The sequence below is a fragment of the Rosa chinensis genome, chromosome 2, assembly GCF_002994745.2.
Source record: "Rosa chinensis cultivar Old Blush chromosome 2, RchiOBHm-V2, whole genome shotgun sequence".
Classification (NCBI taxonomy): domain Eukaryota; kingdom Viridiplantae; phylum Streptophyta; class Magnoliopsida; order Rosales; family Rosaceae; genus Rosa; species Rosa chinensis.
Window position 1 is genome coordinate 6,522,251 of NC_037089.1, and position 21,065 is coordinate 6,543,315.

The 21,065-nt window shown below is 37.6% G+C and overlaps 3 protein-coding genes across 5 annotated transcripts; all 3 read right to left on the reverse strand.

Annotated features, from left to right (window-relative positions):
- Window positions 1-879: 879 nt before the first annotated feature.
- LOC121051941 (cyclic nucleotide-gated ion channel 1-like) lies at window positions 880-1,932 on the reverse strand. Its single transcript, XM_040515584.1, has 2 exons — window positions 1,660-1,932; window positions 880-1,577 (listed from the first exon to the last, which is right to left on the reverse strand). The coding sequence occupies exons 1-2, from the start codon at window positions 1,930-1,932 to the stop codon at window positions 1,059-1,061; spliced, it is 792 nt and encodes a 263-aa protein (XP_040371518.1). The 3' UTR covers window positions 880-1,058.
- A 212-nt stretch (window positions 1,933-2,144) lies between these two features.
- On the reverse strand, window positions 2,145-5,141 carry LOC112190158 (cyclic nucleotide-gated ion channel 1). Its single transcript, XM_024329575.2, has 6 exons — window positions 5,040-5,141; window positions 4,898-4,953; window positions 4,717-4,789; window positions 3,864-4,329; window positions 3,563-3,742; window positions 2,145-2,536 (listed from the first exon to the last, which is right to left on the reverse strand). Exons 3-6 carry the CDS (start codon window positions 4,752-4,754, stop codon window positions 2,231-2,233), a joined length of 990 nt encoding a protein of 329 aa, XP_024185343.2. The 5' UTR covers window positions 4,755-4,789; window positions 4,898-4,953; window positions 5,040-5,141; the 3' UTR covers window positions 2,145-2,230.
- A 6,700-nt stretch (window positions 5,142-11,841) lies between these two features.
- On the reverse strand, window positions 11,842-16,010 carry LOC112190159. 3 transcript variants are annotated; one of them, XM_040515582.1, is made up of 12 exons: window positions 15,703-15,997; window positions 15,538-15,594; window positions 15,390-15,444; window positions 15,234-15,307; window positions 15,016-15,155; window positions 14,813-14,936; window positions 14,202-14,506; window positions 13,867-14,119; window positions 13,400-13,773; window positions 13,076-13,198; window positions 12,775-12,842; window positions 11,842-12,689 (listed from the first exon to the last, which is right to left on the reverse strand). In XM_040515582.1, exons 1-12 carry the CDS (start codon window positions 15,725-15,727, stop codon window positions 12,686-12,688), a joined length of 1,602 nt encoding a protein of 533 aa, XP_040371516.1. In that variant the 5' UTR covers window positions 15,728-15,997; the 3' UTR covers window positions 11,842-12,685. The 3 variants fall into 3 exon arrangements, with proteins under 3 accessions (XP_040371516.1, XP_024185345.1, XP_040371517.1); XM_024329577.2 differs by having other exon boundaries at window positions 11,843-12,689; window positions 15,016-15,146; window positions 15,703-15,995; XM_040515583.1 differs by lacking the exons at window positions 11,842-12,689; window positions 12,775-12,842 and having other exon boundaries at window positions 13,104-13,245; window positions 15,703-16,010.
- Window positions 16,011-21,065: the final 5,055 nt, after the last annotated feature.

The following is a 21,065-nucleotide window of genomic DNA, read 5'->3' on the forward strand; positions in this document are numbered from 1 at the left end:
AAAGGTGAAAAAGATGTGATGCATAATACGTGAGCATCGTATTTTGATTTAGAGATTTGAGTACCTTTTGTATATGTGAAAACAAAAATGCTTTTGAAACATTGTACATACATATAAGAGCTTAAGCTAATTTCATTTTACATCCCTAAAATTTACATGTTAAATCGGTTGTGACCCTGCAATTTTAATTTCATCACATGTACATTTGATCAAGAGATAATATCATTTTACCTCTCTAACATTTACATGTTAAATCAGTTGTAGCCCTGCACTTTTAATTTCATCACATGTACCCCTATGCTCTCCAATTTAATCAATTATGTCCAATAATTCATTTTTTTGTCAAGTATTTTGTAAAATTGAAAATGTGGCTCTAATGGACTCCCTTGTATGATGATGATTCACTAATGTGGCATGCAAAATTATATTGTATGTGACTACAATTTCAAAATACATCACACAATAGTTGACAAAAAACCCAAGGGTTAGACAAGATTGATTGAAATTGGTAAGTACATGCGTACTCGTGATGAAATTAAAAGTGTAGGGGCACAAATGATTTAGGGTGTAAAGATCAGAGAGGTAAACTGAAATTTGCCCTTTAATCAATCATGTTCAATAATTCTTTTTTTTTTTGTCAAGTATTTTGTAAATTGAAAATGTGGCTCTAATGGACTCCCTTGTATAGTTGTATGATAACGATGCACTAATGTGACATGCAAAATTATATTGCATGTGACTACAATTTCAAAATACATCACACAATAGTTGGCAAAAAAGTCAAGGGTTAGACAAAATTGATTGGTAAGTACATGGGCACGCGTGATGAAATTAAAAGTGTAGGGGCACAAATGATTTATGATGTAAAGATCAGGGAGGTAAAATGAAATTTACCCTACATATAATATAATACATGCACAGTTGGTTGCTAGGTGGGATTTGGATTTTTGAGGGATTAACAGTGCTAGAAAACCCTCCAATGATTACTAGCTAGGATTTGGAGAAAACCAAAGAATAATACATAAAATGATAAGTAGTTTAGAGTATTAGACTATAGTCTACTTTCTCTCTGTCTTAATAAGCCTTTCATGACGTAGGCGCCATTTTGCTTGTAAGGAAGAAGCTGCCAAATTCTGCCATTGCTCTAACTGAGAATTATTCAATTGATGGAGATTCTTACTAGAAAAGTACCACCAGAATTTAGCGACAACGCTCTTCAAGTCGTTGGCCCTCAAAACAAATCCTTCGACTTTTGTTTGAGTCTTGAGAGTCCTAGTTGAGATAGGAAACTCAGAAAATGAGGCAAATTTCGTTGTGGCCCAATTTAGTAGCTCTTCTCCATAAAAATCACCTCTTGCAAGACACTTAATAATTGATGAACCATTGTTGGTACTTCCGGCGACATTGGCATTGGTACTAGTTGTGTAGGACCATGCAGTGCCGCTTGTGACGAAGAACATCTTCTCAAGTGGTTCCCCATCACGAATGATATAGCTGTCTTCGTTATATGTTACCAGCTTAAGATGCTCACATATTGCCTTGAGTATTCGTGCATCCATACTTTTGAACATTGACACCTGTGAAAAAATTATTATTTTTTAGATATCCACCTACGTAGCAAACAAAGACTGTATTGATTTTGAAAGAGAAAATACTTACTTTCTTTAACGAAGTCAAACCAAGATGACTCACGATATCCCTTCGATCTTTTATGGGAAGGTTACAGAGGAAATTGTCTGTATTAACAACATTGTTCTTTGCAAGTTTTTGTTGTACATTTTTCACAATCACCGTCTTTAGATTTTTAGGGAGTGCGTTTTTAGACAACCACAAATCTATCTCCGGATTCATCATTTGCATCTTCTGTCTTAGTTTACGATGTTTTGATCTTTTCTTTAACACCTGCATGCATGTATATGATGTGTATTGCATAACTTTCCATCATATATAGAAACAAGTAACAGTTATACACATATACAAGTACACATTACTTTGTACTGATATATAAAAAGAATAATTCGAACCAACCTTCAGTCTTCCATTGAAATATATTAAAAATAGCACGATGCCACTTATAGATAAGAAAATCGAAAATATGATCTCCGAAGCAGGAAGACTAGTGTCAAGATTTGAACCAAAAGAACTGCAAAAAAAATTAGAGGGTCTCAAGTATTAATATGTTCTTACATATATATGAGACATCAATCAGTCTCTATAAACACATATACATTTACATATGCTTATATAAGTGTACAAACCTCAGATTTCGCAGTCCCCACCAAAAACCTTGCAACAACTTTAGGGAAAGCTTGGTTGATTTTGTCAAACCAGATTGAATAGCGGAATTGTAAATACCAAAATCCACTATTGTGTTTGAAGAACTTTTTGAGCATGATTTATTAATTAGGGATTTTGTATTTTCCACAGTATTAGAAGATTTTAAATCATCACAGTAAGGATCATATTTTCCAATGGCATCCATCCAACAAGTCACTATACGGTCAACAGCAAGATAGTACCACGCTGCTCCAAATAGCTGAAGAACCGACAATGCAGTTAATGGTTAGGTTTCTGAAAATTATGAAATGAAAGTAATTATAACAGATTTCATGTATTAGAAAAAAAAATCATTTATTAAATGATCGAAGGTTCTATTAGTGTTCGTGTTAGAATTTGTGGATTTGATAGCACTTTTGAAGTTTTGATAGTAGTGGGCTAGGATTGTGTGTTTAGAGCAAAGTATTTAGAAGCTAGAAGTTGGGAGAAAATGTTATTAGGACAACTATGTTAGGATCGAGAAGCAATTGAAATAGAGGAGGGAGTGATAGCCATACTTTGAAACTTGCTTCTTGTTCTTCTTGTTCTTTCTTCCTTCATTGATTGCTTGGTTACATTACATATTTATAGACCTTAATGGATCATTCTAGACCTTGCTAGACTTGTTAGATATTCTAGACCTTAGTTACACTTCCATGACCAATCTAGAGCTAGCCTTACTATTCTTACATGATAGTACGTTATAGAGACTTCCTACACTTACTTACATGGTAAGTCTAGAAACTTCTTGCACTAACTACCATGATTATACTAGATCATGTTCTAGATTACTCTAGCAACTCTTAGATTTCTCTTGATTACTCTAGACTTCTCTAAATTGATGTAGATTATCTTAGATGCTTCAATGTGCATTAACTTTCAACAGTTCGGCTCGGAGCTGTTGTCGTTGCATTTCTTTCTTTCTTTTCTAAGTTGATCTGAAGGGGAGTGAGAATCAAACTTCTCATTCAACAGTTCGGTGGGGAAAACTACTATACCAGTAGCTAGTTGGTATAGGTGAGCTTGAATAACAATGGCAGCTGGTAGGTTTGTTAAAACTGAAATCACATATCCAACCACTTAACATCGAGAAATTACTAGCTATGATATTGTAATTTTTCCAGTGATGAAGGAAGTCTTAAGTTTGAACAGATAAAAGAAAAACTATAAAAGAACAATATATCTTTTCACTTGTAACTAGCTAAGTTAGGAAACGATCTGAGTGTAATGTAGATTTGAAACTTACATGAGCAGCAAGGATGAAGGGAAAAAAATCCAATGTAGCTTTAAGCCAACTTCCTTTTACAGTTGCTATATTAGGTTGTTGCCCGAGCGAACCATAGATGCGATAAACTCGTACTGTGTATTGAATTAGAGTAAAAAGAAGAAGAACAGAATCAACACCTCTGGCAGTGAGTAGTGTTACCTGTATATAGAACAATTACATCCGTTTAAGGTGTAAAACATGTAATTAAATATCTACAATATTTAGCTGTCCATATCTAACATGTCACATTTTAATTTAAACGCAGTAGGATTTATCTTACCTGTGGAAGGGGAAGAGCAACAAAAATATGAACAAGGAGAAGGGGTGACACTGATCTCTTTCCATTCAAAGAAACAGTACTCATCATTCCCCAGGCCTCAAGTATCTTAGCATTCCGAATTCGCCATAAACAAAAGATAATGTCCAATGCATATGATATATCTGTAGCTGATCGTAGAGTAACGTATGCTAACTTCAACTTTCGGTCCACCATCACACACTTCTTGTCGTCGTTGATGAGAAAGATGTAAGAAAACAAAGGATCAAGTAAGACGGCAAATGCACATGATATTACAAATATCCTATTGTCCCACATCGAGAGGAATGCTGGCTTATGAAGCTTAACATCCTCCGTTTTTTCTAAGAGGGTAACAAGTTCCTCCATTGTTGGCCATTTCGGACTAGTACTTCTTGTTTCTCTTGCGGCAGAACTGCCGTCCTCAGAAATATTTCGATCCGGACCAATGCTGAATAAGACACGACCGACAAGAAAATAAAAGTTTCACACACAAATTAATCAACCGAAACATCAATTTGAATCTAAATCAAGGAATCGAACTTACTATGAGTCCCAACAAGTTAAGTCTGTACTACTCAACCTAAGTTTGCGTCTAAAATTGGACCTAGTCCAATAAGATTTCTCTCCAAAAGTGGATGGGGCTCTCTAAAGTATAAATTTCCCTACTCTGATTAAAAACTAAATTTTCTGTTACAGAGTATTTTAACTATGTCACTATCTACAGAAGATTTGTGATGGCAATTGTCACTAAACTCATCTTAATTAGTTTCCTTGCAACTGTACGTGAATTATTTTGGCCAAAAATTGCAGTCTGGTTATGATAAGAACAACTAACCTTATCGCAACTGAGCCATCAGTATGGGAGTCCTCCATAGCTCAAGCTTAATTATGTCACAGTATCTTTTGAACTACATACATTAAAGAATCGTCAAAATATGAAGAACTGAGAGTTAGCTAGAGAGATAAATATTATCAGATTTTAATTGTAGTTTCAGTGTGAAGCGCTACGTACTGACCTGATATTCAATGATTCAATCTGATTAGGAGGCTCTATTCAGCTAGACAAATCGAGCTGCGCATATGGAATATGAAGAAAATGAACAATAAAGGGCAGAAACTATATGAATCAACCAAATTAAACAGAGATCGATCGTGTACTTATAACTTGACCGGTGGCTGGTGGTCCTTCAATTCCTCATTTTCTGCAAATTAATGTATACTAGTTTGATCGATTTCTAGAAAGGGTGGTCCAGAATGTAGAAAAACATAGTACAATAGCCCATAAGCGACTAGCTTACTCATTCCTTCTGTATATATATGCAATTATGTATCTACGTAGTTGTTCTCTTTATCAAAGAGATTTGCTTTAGGGAAAGAAGATCTAGCTAGCTAGTATGGGAGGCTGGCTGCCACCTGGCGGAAAGATGAGAAAGTGATTAAGGTATGTTGGAAATTAAGGTTATGAAATGCGGGTTAAATGAGATGAGTAAGATGCTATTTACTATTTCGACCAGAAGAATGCTTTCTGCTTTCGTTGAAGTAAGAACTGTTAAAGTAGCTAGCTAGATAGATCCTAAAGAGGTTCGGTGCTACTTGCAGGCCGTGTTGTGCCCCAAAAGTTTACAAGGTGAATTGGCATCCACCCATTATTGGTTGGTTCAAAGTTAACACGGATGGTGCTTGGAAGCAAGGGGAGGATCGTTCAGGTTATGGTGGAGTTTTTCGTGATTTCCATGGGGAGGTTGTTGGTGCTTTTTCATCATCCCTTGACATTCCTAGTTCCATTGCTGCGGAGGTTATGGCAGTGATAAAGGCAATCGAGCTTGCATGGGTTCGTGATTGAAAGCATATTTGGCTTGAAGTTGACTCGTCCCTAATTCTAAATTTTCTCCGCTCTCCCCAAATGGTACCTTGGCAATTACATGTGGCATGGAAAAATTGTGTGCATCGCATTTCAATGATTCAATTTCGTTGTTCACATATTTTTCGTGAAGGAAACCAGGTGGCTGATGCATTAATTGACCAATTTTGGCGCTTCAGGTACGAGCTTTACTTGGTTTGATTCATCTCCAAGCTTCGTTAATCAATTTTGTAAAAGAGATAAGTTGGGTCTCCCTAGTCTTCGATCGTTTTAGATGATTTCTTTTATTTTGAAAGGTAGGATGTTGTCTGTCATTTCTCATCCGTAGTATTTTACATCTAGAAGGTGTAGGATATGTCCTGTTCTCTTACTTGTATTTCCCTTTATTTTTAATACATCTTTTTCCTCACATTCGCGAAAAAAAGCAAGCTAGCTAGATCCTTCCTTAAAGCAAGAACTCTAGATATGTACGTAAATCAGACAATTAGTATACAAAATAAATGGAACGTGAGAATTAATGAAAGAATATTGAACTTGACAACTTAATGGAACAAGGGTAAACCCAAAAGTGGAAAGAGAGAAAAATAAGTTACATGGTTTCAACAATATATAAGCGTGATGAATTTATTGAGACTTGTCTTGATCAGCCCTTCATGGCGTAGGCGTCAATTTGCTTGTAAGGAAGAAGCCGCCAAATTCTGCCTCCGCTCCAAATGATAATCGTCTATTTGAAATAGAGGCTCTTGCTAGAAAAATACACTAGATTTCATGGTCTCGGAATTTTTTCTTTTTCCTACATGTTTTTACGAAGATGGGGCATGTAAAATTTACAATGTTAAGTTATGCATCGATAAGTGTGGATACAAATATTAGACCCTATAAAATGCATGCTAATTATCCTTATCGCGATCGATTGAGTCATTCTTGGAGTCTCTCTCTCTCTCTCTCTCTCTCTCTCTCTCTCTCTCTCTCTCTCTCTCTCTATATATATATATATATATATATATATTTATATATATGCTCAAACAAAACTGATGAGAGAAGAACATTCACAAGGTAAAAAACTAAAAACGAATTCTACCTCGATCGAGTATGTTAGTTCAGGAGGCGATTCCTCATTTCATGCAAACATGCAAGTTTGATTTCTGGAGACCTGGTGCTCGAAAAAGTACAATGCATGACTGAGAAATGTCAAGTTTATACAACATCATTTGATTCTCTTCGAGTTTCCAGAAATAATTTATTACAACACAATAACAATGTATACTATGCAAGTATGCATTAAAGAAAATTAATTCAACAAGATACATTGTTTCATTAAAAAAAAAAATGGTAGTCTAAATTTAAACCCAGCACGTTGGTACAATGTTGTAGTCGCCAATATCAATTGCTTCCTCTTCGATGAACCAACCTGTTGGTACAATCTCGCTGTAATCCCCAACATCAATCGCTTCCTCTTCAACCCAGCACGTTGGTACAATGTTGTAGTCGCCCATATCAATTGCTTCCTCTTCTATGAACCAACCTGTTGGTACAATCTTGGTGTAATCCCCAACATCAATCGCTTCTTCTTCGATGAACCAACCCGTTGGTACAATCTTACTATAATCGCCAATATCAGCTATTTCCTCTTTGATAATGTGATTCTTCTTCAGGTTGGAATTTCTTGATGAATATGCATTAATGCAAAAGTTCTTTGTCTCGGCGATGCATTTCATTCTCTCTTCACTTGAGTAGGGCATTTGTAATTGCACTCCTAGTTGAAACGAAACAAAAGCATCTATGCAAGCATACTCCACTTGAAGGCGATTGAGTCGTTCATTACCCCAAAGACTCCTTGTAATTTTCTTATCCTTCTCCATCTCCTTGTTCAGAAACTCCATCGCCAACTTCTTCAATCCCATGGACTTGTAGCTATTGTCTTTGTATTTGTTTGCAGCCATATGAGCGACATCCATAGCACATCTAACGTGTAATCCTTGACGAGCCAAACGAGTCACATCCTCTCGAACTTCCTTAGCAACGAAAGTCACGTTTTCATCACCGAGGAATTTGATGAGCGATTGAGGAGTGCTTTTGGAGTGGGACAATTGACAAACAAGGCAATGGCGACCCACACATAGTTGAAGAACTGCAACTTCATAATCTCGAGTTTCGTGGTCCCATTGCCATTCAGTATCAAGGCCCACAAGAAACTTGTCACCATGAGCGCGATAAGTATTATCAATTAATCCACTTATCCACAGAAGATGCGTCTGAAGTCACCATAGTTATGATGCGATCTTCGTAGAATTTGATGGTGTAGAACTTAGTCAACTTACACTTGTCTCTAAAAGCCATTGAGAACAAATTGTATGTATGGTAGTGAAAGTGTGGAAGTGTTTAATTGTATGAGAAGTAGAGCAGTCTCAGTCGTCTTATATAGAAGGCTGTTGCATATTAGCTATGTTAAGGATTCCTAAGTCTTGAGGGTTTCCTAAGTCAGCCCAACTTGGTGCATTGTAGGATATCCTAATCCTACAAGGATAATTAAGGGCAATCCAATTGTATGAAAGAAATTTGGACAACTATTTGTGTGATATTAGCCTCTAGGGTAGTTTGATGTTAGCCTCTAGGGTAGTTACGATTCCTACGTCAGCCCAACAGGTAGGATCGATATTTCACTAATATGGGGATACAGACAATTCAAAAATAACTTGAGTATTTGTCTTGCAGAAATTACCTACGAGCTCGTCAACCGAGCATCAACATTCGTGGACACCACGTTTGAAATTGTCCGTTAGAAAGGCGTTTGAATTAACCTGGCAAACCTCAGCTCAAACCAAACTAATTAATGAGAGATGTACCTTCACAAGTTAAAAAGGAATCGACTTCAATCAAGTATGTGAGTTCAGGAGGCCTATTCCTCATTTTATGCAGAGGTGCAAGTTTGATTTCGGGAGACTGGGTGGTCCAAAAAGTACAGTTACTGAGAAATGTCAAGTTTATTCGACGTCTTGTTGTATAATATATACTTGCCTAATTAATTACCTAATTGTTCTCTTTAGCAATAGGAGGTTAGCTTTGGGGAAAGCAGATTTATTATCTACAAACACACACACACATGTATGGGAGGCCGATAAGCACAGAGAGAGCAAGGCAACTCGGAAATCAAAGTTTACAAAAGAAAGTTGCTATACGGGTCAAATGAAGTGAGGATTTTTTTTTTGGCTGAAAGATGAGTGAAAGAGAGGAGTAACCTCCCTAACACTCTAATGAATTAATCAAATGAAGTGAGGATTAATTTTAATGCTCTTAATTATTATTGTTTTTACAAGAGGATGGTATTGTTTCGACCCAGTCAAAGGGTTTTTTTCTGCTTTCTCGTACGTCCACTCTAGAGGACGGGTAAATGATCGTGTACGTATTTGACAAGGATGCAAATCTGGTTTTTGAGTGCGGTTTTGAATCTTTAGTGGCACTAATTGTTTGATTAGTTCTACAAATTTAGATTCATCATATTCAATAATCAAAGCCATGCATGGTACGTTGAAAACAACTTATTTCTCTGGCCAACCATGCAAAGAGAATCAAAATTATAAAGAAGGTTAAAAGCAACGTAGCTGAAGGCCAGACCATATTGATGAAGGCTAGGCATACATGCATGGAGTGAAATATAAGCACAGGATTAGGGGTCGTATACTATATATTGAAGCTCCTTCTTCAATAAGGTTTCTCTACAAGTTGTGTTTGTGAGAAATTCGTACGATAGAATCATAGAATCACCTTTCATTAAGATATTTAAGGGGTAATTATAGAAAGAGTGTAGCTTTGTGCTCTCTCCCCCAAAGCATGATGGAACCATATGACCCTGTTTGTGTCGCTTTTAAGAAAGAAAGAGTAAGACGACCACTTGTGGAAAAGAAGATTGCAGATTGAATTTGATTGGATTGCAGTCATAGCACTACTATAAAAAGGCCATCGAATCATTATCATAGCACCAATCCTGGTCACCATAGTTATAAACATCCGATTGAATTTGATTCTTGAAAAAAAGGAGATATCGAGCTGGACTTCATAGTTCATTCACTGTGTCGACACATTTTACATTCTTGCATGTACGTCAAGCAAGCCTGAGATACAGAAAAGGGAAGGAGAAAGACACAGAGGACCCAACGAAACCAGTGGCATATATGGACATCCAAGTTGGCGTTTGGACAACGTCAAGGAGGTCGTCGTCGTCAGCAAACTTGGAAAGAGGGTTCAGAGAGAGAGAGAGAGCTGATAATGTTCCAATTAAACGGATCAATAACTAAGTGCGATGAGACTTTGTCTACTTTTGTAAGAAGCAACAAATTCCACATGGAATAAAGGCAAAGGGATCTGGTGCCATAAAACCAACTGTGATCCATGCATTCAAAGTTATACTGTGCAGTTTTTTAGTTCGTTGTGAGATTCTAATTTGTAGTTGTATATGAAGTCTCTTTTTTTTTTTGGATAATGTATATGAAGTCTCTAAATACACACACACACACTCCGTCTCCGCTACGGACGTCCGTACCTTTTCTTAGGTACAGATTTCCATTTTTTTCCTATTTTTCGATCACATATTCACATCTTAACCGTTCAGTTTTGAAGTCTTAATGTATAGATCATCTCTGCAAAATTTTAGCCAAAATGATGATCGTTAAGGCATTCAAAACTGCAATTTACAACAATAAATACGAACGGTTCCGGTTCGTTCATGTAAATTGCAGTTTTGGATGCCTTAACGATCATCAATTTGGCTGAAAATTTTCATAAGTGATCTATACATTAGAGCCTAAAAACTGAACGGTTAAGATGTGAATATGTGATCGAAAAGTGGAAAAAAAACTGGAAATCCGTTCCATAAGCTTAGGAACGGACCTCTGTTCTTGAGCAAAGTTCTATATATATATATCAGTTTTCTCCTGACTCGATCGATCTCCATGTATGTTAATTAAATTTGCAGGAGTAATTAGTGCCAGCTAGTTAACAAGTTCGATCTTTGGGTGTGTGTGTACGTTAATGGTCAGTGTCTACAGTACTATATATATTGTCTCATAGATAAGCTAGCTTGAGACGATATGTTCAACCAGCATCCGAGTGAAGTAGCAATTGACTTAAGGTCAGGTTCTTTATTTATTAAATAATCATGCAACTGTGAAGCTAGAAAAGTTATGCATGCTAGAATTTTATAAGACGTCAACTGTGAAGCTAGCTAGATCTTAGATTTAAATGGTTGTGTAACAGTGTAAGTATATGATGTCTCTTTATCAGTAGTTCATGTCGAAATTTAACGAGGGAGTCCGACAAAGAATATGGAGGCGAACTTGGATCAAGTACAATGTGGCAAATATTATTAGAAAAAATATCTAATCCAAATGATTCTGAGCCAACGAGATATTTTCCGATATGGGAAGATAAGATATTTATAATAACTTGTGCATTTGCTGTCCTCTTTAATCCTTTGTTCATTTACCTTCCTGTAATTTATCCTAAACAACTGTGCTTCAAATGAGATGTGAGCTTGAAATATAATATAGTTTATTGACTATCTTATCCTCATATAGAAATAATTTGTTTATTAATATTTATAGTATGTGAGGGCATATATGGTACTTCAAAAATTTAACCATTCCCTCAAGAATTGGCTTAATTATATAAGATATATATATATATATATATATATATATATAAAACAATTAGCCATTGATCTGTTTTACGCCGTACATGGATATTTTTGTTTTTTTTTGTTTTTGGCAAATTTGTGGCAAACGTAATGCTAAAATAACAGTTAAGGCACGCATGCTTGAGTGGTTATCTATTATACGTCATATTTATCTATTTCTTCCCATTTCACAGTTATATAGAAGCCTTTTCAGCTCAATTTGATTATGTCTTATTCAATTTTTTTTTGGTTACAATCGGGGCCTAAAAGACCCAAACAAAAACAACAAAAAGGCTAAGAATTAGAGCAGGAGCTCCTCCTTGCTCTAGAAACAGCAGAGATGTCATCAAGATAGGCCTGAGCAGCATGAAATTGGGGGGGGGGGGGGGGGGGGGGGGGGTGGTGTCAAAGATGATGGTACCAAGCTCATGATTGATGTTGTCCTTATCCAAGCAGTCAGCAGCCATATTGCACTCTCTGAAGATGTCAGAAAGGTGAGCATTTTCCATAGCATCTATAATATTTGAGCAGCCCTTGAGGAGAGAACCAAGGGGATGGAGGGAGAATTCAGATTTTTGCATTAGCTGCACAAGGATGGCAGAATCAGACTCGACTTCAAGGTGAGAGATATGGAGGTTCCAGGCTAGTTTAAGACCATAGAGTAAGCCCCAAGCTTCAGCATCAAGGATTTCCCCAGTTCCCAAATTCACTAGGAATCCAGTGATCCAATTGCCAAGCTGATCTCTGATAACACCACCAGCACCAATTTGTATGTCAGCCCAAACCTGGGTAAGCTAGGCCCTCTCCTACGACGATGCAGATAATTCCAAATTTACTTGAATTTTTGTCTTGCAAAAACTAGCTATGAGCTCGTCAACTGGGCATCAACATTCGTGGATCACCAGGTTCGAAATTGTCCGCAAAAGAGGTAGTGGAAAGCGTATCAGCATCATAAGTTCTACTCTAAATTCTGTCGACTAGAGATTTTGGTAATTAACCCTTTATTTCTGCTTCACATGACTGATTGATACACGTCGGGTTGATTATGGATTATGAGATTAGTACATTATGAAATAATGAATTGAAAAGTAAATGATAAGTACGTACGATTGCTCGTATTGGGTATAAAGTGCGTCACTCATTCATCTCAAAATGGAACTCAAAAAAGGAATAGAAAAAAAATATTGATAATTAATATGAATTATCAACAAATGGTTCCAACTCTTCTGACCCGAATTTGGATGATAACCAACAAGTATCCACAAGCTAATTTCACCTGCAACGTAAAACAGTCATTCAAACAATTATAGAATTGGCAGAGAAAGGAGAATAAATAAGCATGATGAGCTTCTAATGCTTACATATTTTTCCTTTGTCTAGTGAGAAGAACAAGTGTTCCAAATCCAATCATAATTGCAACTTTTATTGCCTGAGAGATAAAATAATTGAGGTATCAGCACTATTTTCATAATGAATAGTTTGCACTCTTATTCTTTGTACGCTAATCCTCTTAATCTGAACTCTTATAAGAGTATAAATAAATAATTATCAACCTAGTTTTTCAGTAAATTTATGCAGTTGGAAGTCATATAAGAACTAGACACTCTTCATTAAAGAACTATAACGAAGTGGTCTCTTTGGTATTTGTGAGAGAAATATAACCTGTCCAACCGCCACCCCAGAAGTCTCTGTTTCTTCTGATTTCTGAACCTTATGTAGTTCTTTTGGTCTGTGATTCTTCTCATTTCTGTTCACTTCTTTACTATTACCGCTATCCACGTTATCCTACGCAATGATTAGAATACTGTCATAACACCTGTTCCACTACATGACTTTCATTTAAAAGAAGTCACGTTATTAATTTCAAATAGAATTAGAAAATCATTCTCATGTTTTAATTTGAATCTAGATGAATCAAAATATTTATCAAAAAATGGTTCAACAATGTAACAAGTAATCATAGGGTACTTAAGGAAATTCAGATACCTGCTGGTCTTCTGCATTTTTTGAGGAAGACAAACTCTTTTTATCTTGATGGATACTTGGCTTCATCATACTGCAACTTCCCAGAAAATCCATCACCTTTTTACCACTAGTTGTTATACAAAATTGTATTGCATCATCTGGGAATATCCATCCACTAGAGCTTTGAAAGGGATTGTGCCTATCTTCGCAGTTTGCTATTGAAGTACATATTTGGGCTGCAAGTCCTTGAATGTCGGACATTTGAGAATTTCTGGAAGAGATTTCTAGCTGATGAGTCTCCTCTATAACTGGACTGCCACCAGAATCTCTTTTTCCATGGAGCATCTTACTAGGTTGGTGTCTATGATCATGAAGTACCCTCTCTGAAATTTTAACTGTTTCAGAAGATGTTGTACTGAAATCTGTGAGAAGCTTACCCTCATTTATGTAAACTTCTTGATGTAATGGTTAGAATTGACTCTTTATACCTGTGTCGTGTGATGATTTAGTCCCACCTAAAGCTCCAAGTGAAATATTTTCTTCACCGCTTTCACCACATGTCGTGTCATGTTGCAACTGTTCTGGAGGTAAAGGATTCACTGCTCGTTTTGATATCGACTCTGAAGTTTCTGTACCGACTTTCTTGTCTTCTTTTAAGTCCTGGTTTTTTGGAAGATTGCCTGTTATAGTTTTGTTTGATTGAACTTTCATTGGTGCTGGTTTGATGGGAGGCTTCTCATCCTGTTGTTCAAGCAAACGTTACGCATTATTACTATGAGAAACAAGTTAATCACTTGCTTAGCCTATAAATAGACATATATACCTCCGCTAAACCAGTTTCAAAGGCACTTATCATGTTCTTTACGCTAGGAGTTTTCTTCAGCAGGCTCTGCTGCTTTTCGAGTTTGCAATGCTTTTCTTCCTGAAGCTTAGGAAGGTTATCAACAACTGGTTGTGAGCCTCTTAATAACCTTGCAGGTTCATCAGCACAAATGGCTTTGGCAGGAATCTTAGTATGAAATGGTTGGGCAGCGATGTTATCAACCAACTCCCTGCGACTCAATTCAGTTGGAGACAAATTAACACTTTGCTGCACAGTGATGTCTGATGAAGTCTCTTCATTCCTATCTGCATCACTCTAAAACAGGTTCAATGATCGTTAACGAACTCACGAACAGTACATTTCAATTTTCATTTTCGACACTACCATTTAAGACCAAGTAATCATCCAGACAAACTTGACTACCTATCTTGCAATGCTTATGGCTTCAATTTCAGGAAATGGAGCCATCAGAATATCTAGAAAAAGTCATTTCACTAATGGTAATCCACATTGACGGCTAAATACTAATTCTCTCTGCTAACTGTTGCTCCACTGTTACATTTTCTACTTAGAAGTTTCTATATTTTCTTGCCAGGATAACAAACTCAAACCTGATATCACATTGTGAAGACTCAAAGATGATGCAACATTGATCCGGGCACCAGGAGTACTTTGCACACTAATAGGACTGCTATGAATGAACTCCCCATGCTTCTTTTTCACAGCAGATTCTCGCTGCAAGCCAATTTAAACTAACTTGAGTACAAACTGAAATTAGTCATTGAAAAATAAGAACAGAATCACAAAAGAGTACCATCACACGGATTTGATTGCGCTCTTCTTCATTGAGTAAAAACTGCAATTTCATATGCAGAAACCCACCGCCTTTGAGGGGGAAGAAGTCATCCCAAAGACCCTTTTCAACTATGGACCTAGTCTCAATACCTGTAAGTCCTAGATATCATCATGTACCCATCTGCTACAGTTTAGAGTTTGTAATAAGTCGTATGTATAGGAAATGTTTCGACAAACCTGTTTCTGATATCTGATTCCCTTCAGAATCTTGGAGAATAACAAGCATGTTGTCCCGAAGAGTCGTCAATGGGCTGAACATGAACACAAACTGGATTAGATACCAAGTCAAGAATATTAGCATTTAAGATCAAGATGAGGGACGGTGATCATTACAAGGACAAGTCTCTACTCTCCCAAATTTGGTACTCTGATCTTGACCCCAAAGATACTGCATGTGAATACAGGAACCCTTTGTCACATTATTGGTTTTTTGAGACGGATATTAAAAAGAAAACTGACTTCAGAGGAAACAGTTGTTCACCCTTTATCGACATTGAAGAAGATGATGATGAAAATGGAAGGTCCATGAATTCAAGAACTGAAAAGATTCAATAATCATATGAAATGGTAAGTTATATTAATTACATATAAGTTATAATGCCAAGCCCATGTTTGAAATGTAATTGAAGACTATAGCCGTTGGTACCTGAAACCAAGATGGTTCCCGGCATTTTAGGCAAAATTTGCAATGGAAGTTGACCGTTTGAAACCAGCAGGGTCAGTCTGCAAACTTCTAATTTTGGATGAATGGTTCAAGTCTTCGCGAGGGAGATGGGGATTGGATAGAAATTGTGGATGTAGTTAGAGGAGGGAGTCCGACGACTACAGTGGTAGGGTCTTCTATTAAATTCTCAAACTCAGTGCCCAAAAGGCAAAATGACAAAAAGTTCATTTCCGTCTGGCTCTTACTGTCTGCATAATTGTTGTCCCAACGAACAACTGGCATGTGATTTAAGAGATGAGTTATTGTTCATTTGCGTAATAACTGCACGAGTTTGACGATGCTGATCACATTATATAGATTTCTGTGACAGTAATATAGTTTGAATATGGGCAGAAAGGAGCTGATGGCAAAATCTGAGTTTGCAACTCACTTTTGTATATTTCATCAAAATTCCTCATTCCATGCTATGCATTCATTGAAAAAAAATTTATATAATATTTCGTCAACAGATTTCCTCAACAAGGCTGTGGATCCACATGTGAATCTACTGCAAATATATACCGTAGTCGAAACTAACAAGAATTCAAAGTCACTGAAAATTAACCTACTTCAATATCAATTTCCCAGATAAGAAAACCTAGGTTCTGTGGTTTATACTTCGAAACAACATCTCTCTGTAGAGAATTCTGTCAGTAAAGAGTAGCACCAATTAAAAGCTTGGTATGGATTTTGCACAGGAAAAATGTTTAAAGCTTGATCTTTTCTTCCATCATTTCGTTTCTTCTCTTCAAGATCCTTGATATTTAACTTTCTTTTACTATCCAGCATCCACTTGAAAAGTTTGTGTTGCTGATCTTCAGGGATAGGCAGCCGCACCTTCACAAATCCCATGTCTCAGAAGTTGTAGTAGTTGTGGGAGGAGGAGCTGGAGGAGAAGAGGGCACTTCTTCAACTACAGCTTTGTGCTTTTTAATGCTTATTTCCTTAGCTTTCTTCTTATTCACGGTTGCTATGTCTCTCTTCTTAGCCCCAATAAACATGTAACCTGCAAGAGGTCAGGTGCAAGTCAGTTAAATCCCTTGTCTTTCCTGTCAATTAAGTTCGAGTCCTATTATCATATTGACTCCATAAGGAACAAAAAACTGAGGTTAAGTTACGAATTCGACTACAACTTTTGTTAGTCACATATTGTGACAATATCATGTACTACAGACATCAATCATAATGATAACATCTTCATCAATACGAACTTATTTGCCCAAACATTGCTAGGCTAAGAAATGACCAATTTTGAGGAAAAGAGGGGAGAAAACCAAGGAAAAGGGATGGGTCTATTGATGGAATCCAGATTAACCATCTGATAATTAACCAGTTTGCAGTCTCATATCATCAAGGTAAAGAGGGATGGAAACTTGGAAAGTGGCTATGGTCCAGAATGGGGATAGTATTTAATAACCCCCTGATTATCAAGGTGGGGAGGGGACTGATCATTCCTAAGGGTGGATGAACCAGGGGAGCCAGTCCACCCAGTCATATGGCTCAAATGACAGAGAAACTCACAAGACATGCGAAAAAGAAGGATACAAAAGATTTTCCACACCAAGATGACTATCTTTGTAACAATCACAAGAACCTCTTGTTTCATGCAATTGAAGCGATGTCAATCTATAAAGATGCTTTAACAATCCCCTTTTCCCATCCCCCTTGTAACAGCTAGGGAAAAAGCTAAGATGATTAGATTCAGTAGAGAAAAACCCCAAAGAATCAAAATAGATGTATACTGCTGTCAAATCACAGGACAGTGAAGCATGCCAGGCAGTTTGGCACCGGAAACACGGAACAACAATTGCCTAGATACCAAATAACATGAAATGAAATTCCGCATCACTGGTATGAGATAATATTTGAATATTAATTGGAGTGTCGATACTACCGCCATCACCAGGCAGAATAATAGTTCTTCGCCTATAACGAAAACCTTTCAAGTCATTGTTCAGCACAGATTCTCTGATTAAGGATTTCACATTCAATGTCATGTTACTTCAGCTTAGATTTTGAGAATCAGATTTCTAGCTTTTGGTTTAATTTTACACATCCATGGTTTGTATATGTGCTAAAAAATACACTATTCCATCTTATAGCTCCCACCACTCTTCCATTGGATATAAATGTAAAGTTCAGATCTTTCTAACAATAACATTACACACCAATGAAAACTGAAAACAAACCTACCCATCAAACATGCATAGCTTACAGTAACAGTTAAATCTCAGCTCTGGGTAAATTGATCAAACAAAAAGTGAATAGTACTGAAAGAAACACATCCCACATCACAAAATTGAAGCTTGTGCTTAAACAACCAAAACGCCCTACCCAACATTGCTCAAAGATTCAAACTTTAATCAAAACCCTAGTGATTTTACAAAAACCCAGAACCCAGAATTGAATTAAAGAGAGAGGCTAACCTCCGAGAGCGAGATTGGAGATCATGAGGACTCGCCAAATGAACTTGAAGCGCTTGATGTGGTGTTCGGTTGGTGGCTCCGCCATGTGTGAAAGTAGAGGTCTTTTATTTCTGGTTTGACTATTTGGGGAAGGAATCCATGAATCCCAGTTGAACTTCTCTCTTTTCGTCGTTTGATTTACCAGGCGAAATTACCAGGTGAAAGGAGACGTGTGGAGTGGGACGACGTGTCGTTGGATTCAAGGGTCAAAGTCAATATCTCACTAACTTGCTCGAATTTCCACGTTTTTTCTGACAAGTATTTAATTCTTATTTTCATGTTTTCGTTCTTTTTTATTGTCTCTCACCCTCACCAAAGATTCGTATCTCTCAAGAAAAGTTGTCAGTGATTTTCTTTTTGTTCCTTGTTTGAAATTGGGTTCTCTTGGATATGCAAAAATGTAGTAATACTTTTTTTTTTTTAATAGGAATTGATTGCATTAATAATCAAGCCATAGAAATAGGTCAGAGTTCACAGAATTTATATAAGTAAACTAATCGATAATCAGAAACCTATCTAAGCAGAGCTAAACTCATTAATAACTAAGGGACGCTTGCTGAAAGCAAGCCTAACTAAGCAAGACAAACGTCGCTTTCTAAGGCAAAATCAATCATCTAGTCTACTTTGCCAACACGCAATTGTGGTACAAAAACAAACTAGAAACATCTTAGGAAAGCATATAGAGATTTAAACCCTACCTGAAACAAGACTTGCATCCAGAATGTCTATTGATAAGAGAACCTAGACAAGGGCCAACTCTTTCCCCTTAGGGTCGGAATTAACTCCATCTGCAGCAGCTAACAACCTCGGCATCAGGTTGGTCTTCTTGCTGTTCCTCTTGGTCTTCTTACCTTGGTCACCATCCCTCTTAACCATTTTACTCTTTCCTGCAGTACCATACGACATTTTGTTGAGACTTCCTACAGGACGACCACGCTTTCGCTTTGGTTGCTCATTAGCACCAACATGTGCTTCAATAAGGCCCATAGTCACTGCATCTAGAGTTCTCTTACCCACAGCCAAACTGAGACGAAGCTTTTTAGGGGAGATGGTTACCTCATCATCTTCTCTATGACAACGCACCCCCTTAATAGGTGGTACTTCTTGCCGTGGCTCCTTAAGCTCCCTGATCTACACCTGCCTTCTAGCCCGGCGCATATTCACCACATGTTGCGGCAGAAAAGCTTCAGGAATGGACCAGGGAACCTGGGCTTGGAAAACTAGGGTTTGGCCATTTGCCAAAACCCTAGTTGTAGTAGCACTTGTTTCCGGCCCTCCACGCATCACCACCAAGGCTGATGGCGGCTCCACCGTCCCCACTGGTCCCTGCTCATCCTCCATCAACTCAGGCCCGGAGCATGGCAATCCCACATGGGTAACGAACCCACAATGACTACATCGCCCAAACAACTTGTCGTATTTGAACTGCACCATAAATTGGACCTCGTCCTCAACCTAGAAGCGACGCCTGAGCAGCAATGGCGTCGTATAGGCGATCTCTACTCTGATACGCAACACCCTGGTCCAGAAAGCTGTCCGGTCGAACTTCATGAACTCCCCGATCGTGCTGCCTATCAGGCGCATGATCCTTTCAGATCTAAACGTCGGAGGAACTCCCATCAATGTCATCCAATCCGATGACTTCTGCAATGGTACTAACAGCACCGGGCTCACTCCATCATACTCTGCCAAAGCGATCGGCCCTTCCAAACCCTAGTCCTGTCCATTGGATCTGAAAATGAAATCAGGACACGATCATCTTCTCCAGCTTCTTCGACACGAAGAGTTCCATTAACCCTCCACGCAGACCTGGACTTTCCCATGAACGACCGTCGTGTATACTCCCTTGCAGTCAATAGTTTTCCAAGCATGAAAACTTCCGGTTGTTGCAGTCCCTTGGATGGATGCAGGTCAATAGGCCGTTTCCCTTCTGCAATAGCAAGGGAGGAGGCAAGTCTTGCTGCCATTGCAACAATAGAGGCCATTCTTTGTTGAAAAGTTTTTTCTCACAGACACAAACCCTAACCCTAGGAGAGAGTTTGCGGCTTCTCGATTTTTACCAATATTTTATTATATGTAGTAATACTTCATATAGTCTACAACTACAAATTTTCTTTGTAAAAAGCCAGTTATTACCATTATTAAATATTATCTCCTTAGAAATAATCGATCATGTAAAAGAGGTTGGCAAATTTTATATATGTTGCATATTTTAAACAGGTTCCCCTCTCTTACTTTCTCCTGTAATTAAAACCAAAGATTTGGTGGTCGATACTATATTAAGTTCCCAAATTCCTTGAGATTAGTGACCGAAACATCTTATTAGTTACGTGTGTAATCCCTTGAAAGGGTCGCTGAATCTGTTTATATTGCGTAATGTTGCGTAAATCCCTTGAAATTTAAGCACAATGTGGTGCAAGAAGCCTCCTTCTTTATTATTATTATTATTATTATTATTTTTTGCTTTAATACTAAAAAGAAACCTTATAGTTAGATTTCATATAGAGGCCGGATGGTACAAAGTTTATGCTTGGCTTGGTTAATTGATTATCACTTTGCATATACAAAATGTTGGTCATAAGTACAACATCAAACAAAAACATGTCCTTTGTCCATAAATCATAAATTGCCAAATGATTTGGCCGACCAGATCTATTATGCATGCACCCCAGAGTAGAGGTGGCAAACGGGCCGGACCTACCCATTTTAAGCGGGCCTAGTCGTGCTTCGTGCCGTGTATGGGCCGGCCCATTTATTATCGTGCCGGGCTCGTGCCGGCTCATTTACTTAAATATTAAGCCCGGCCCGGCCCGGCCCATGGCCCGAGCCCATATAGTGCCG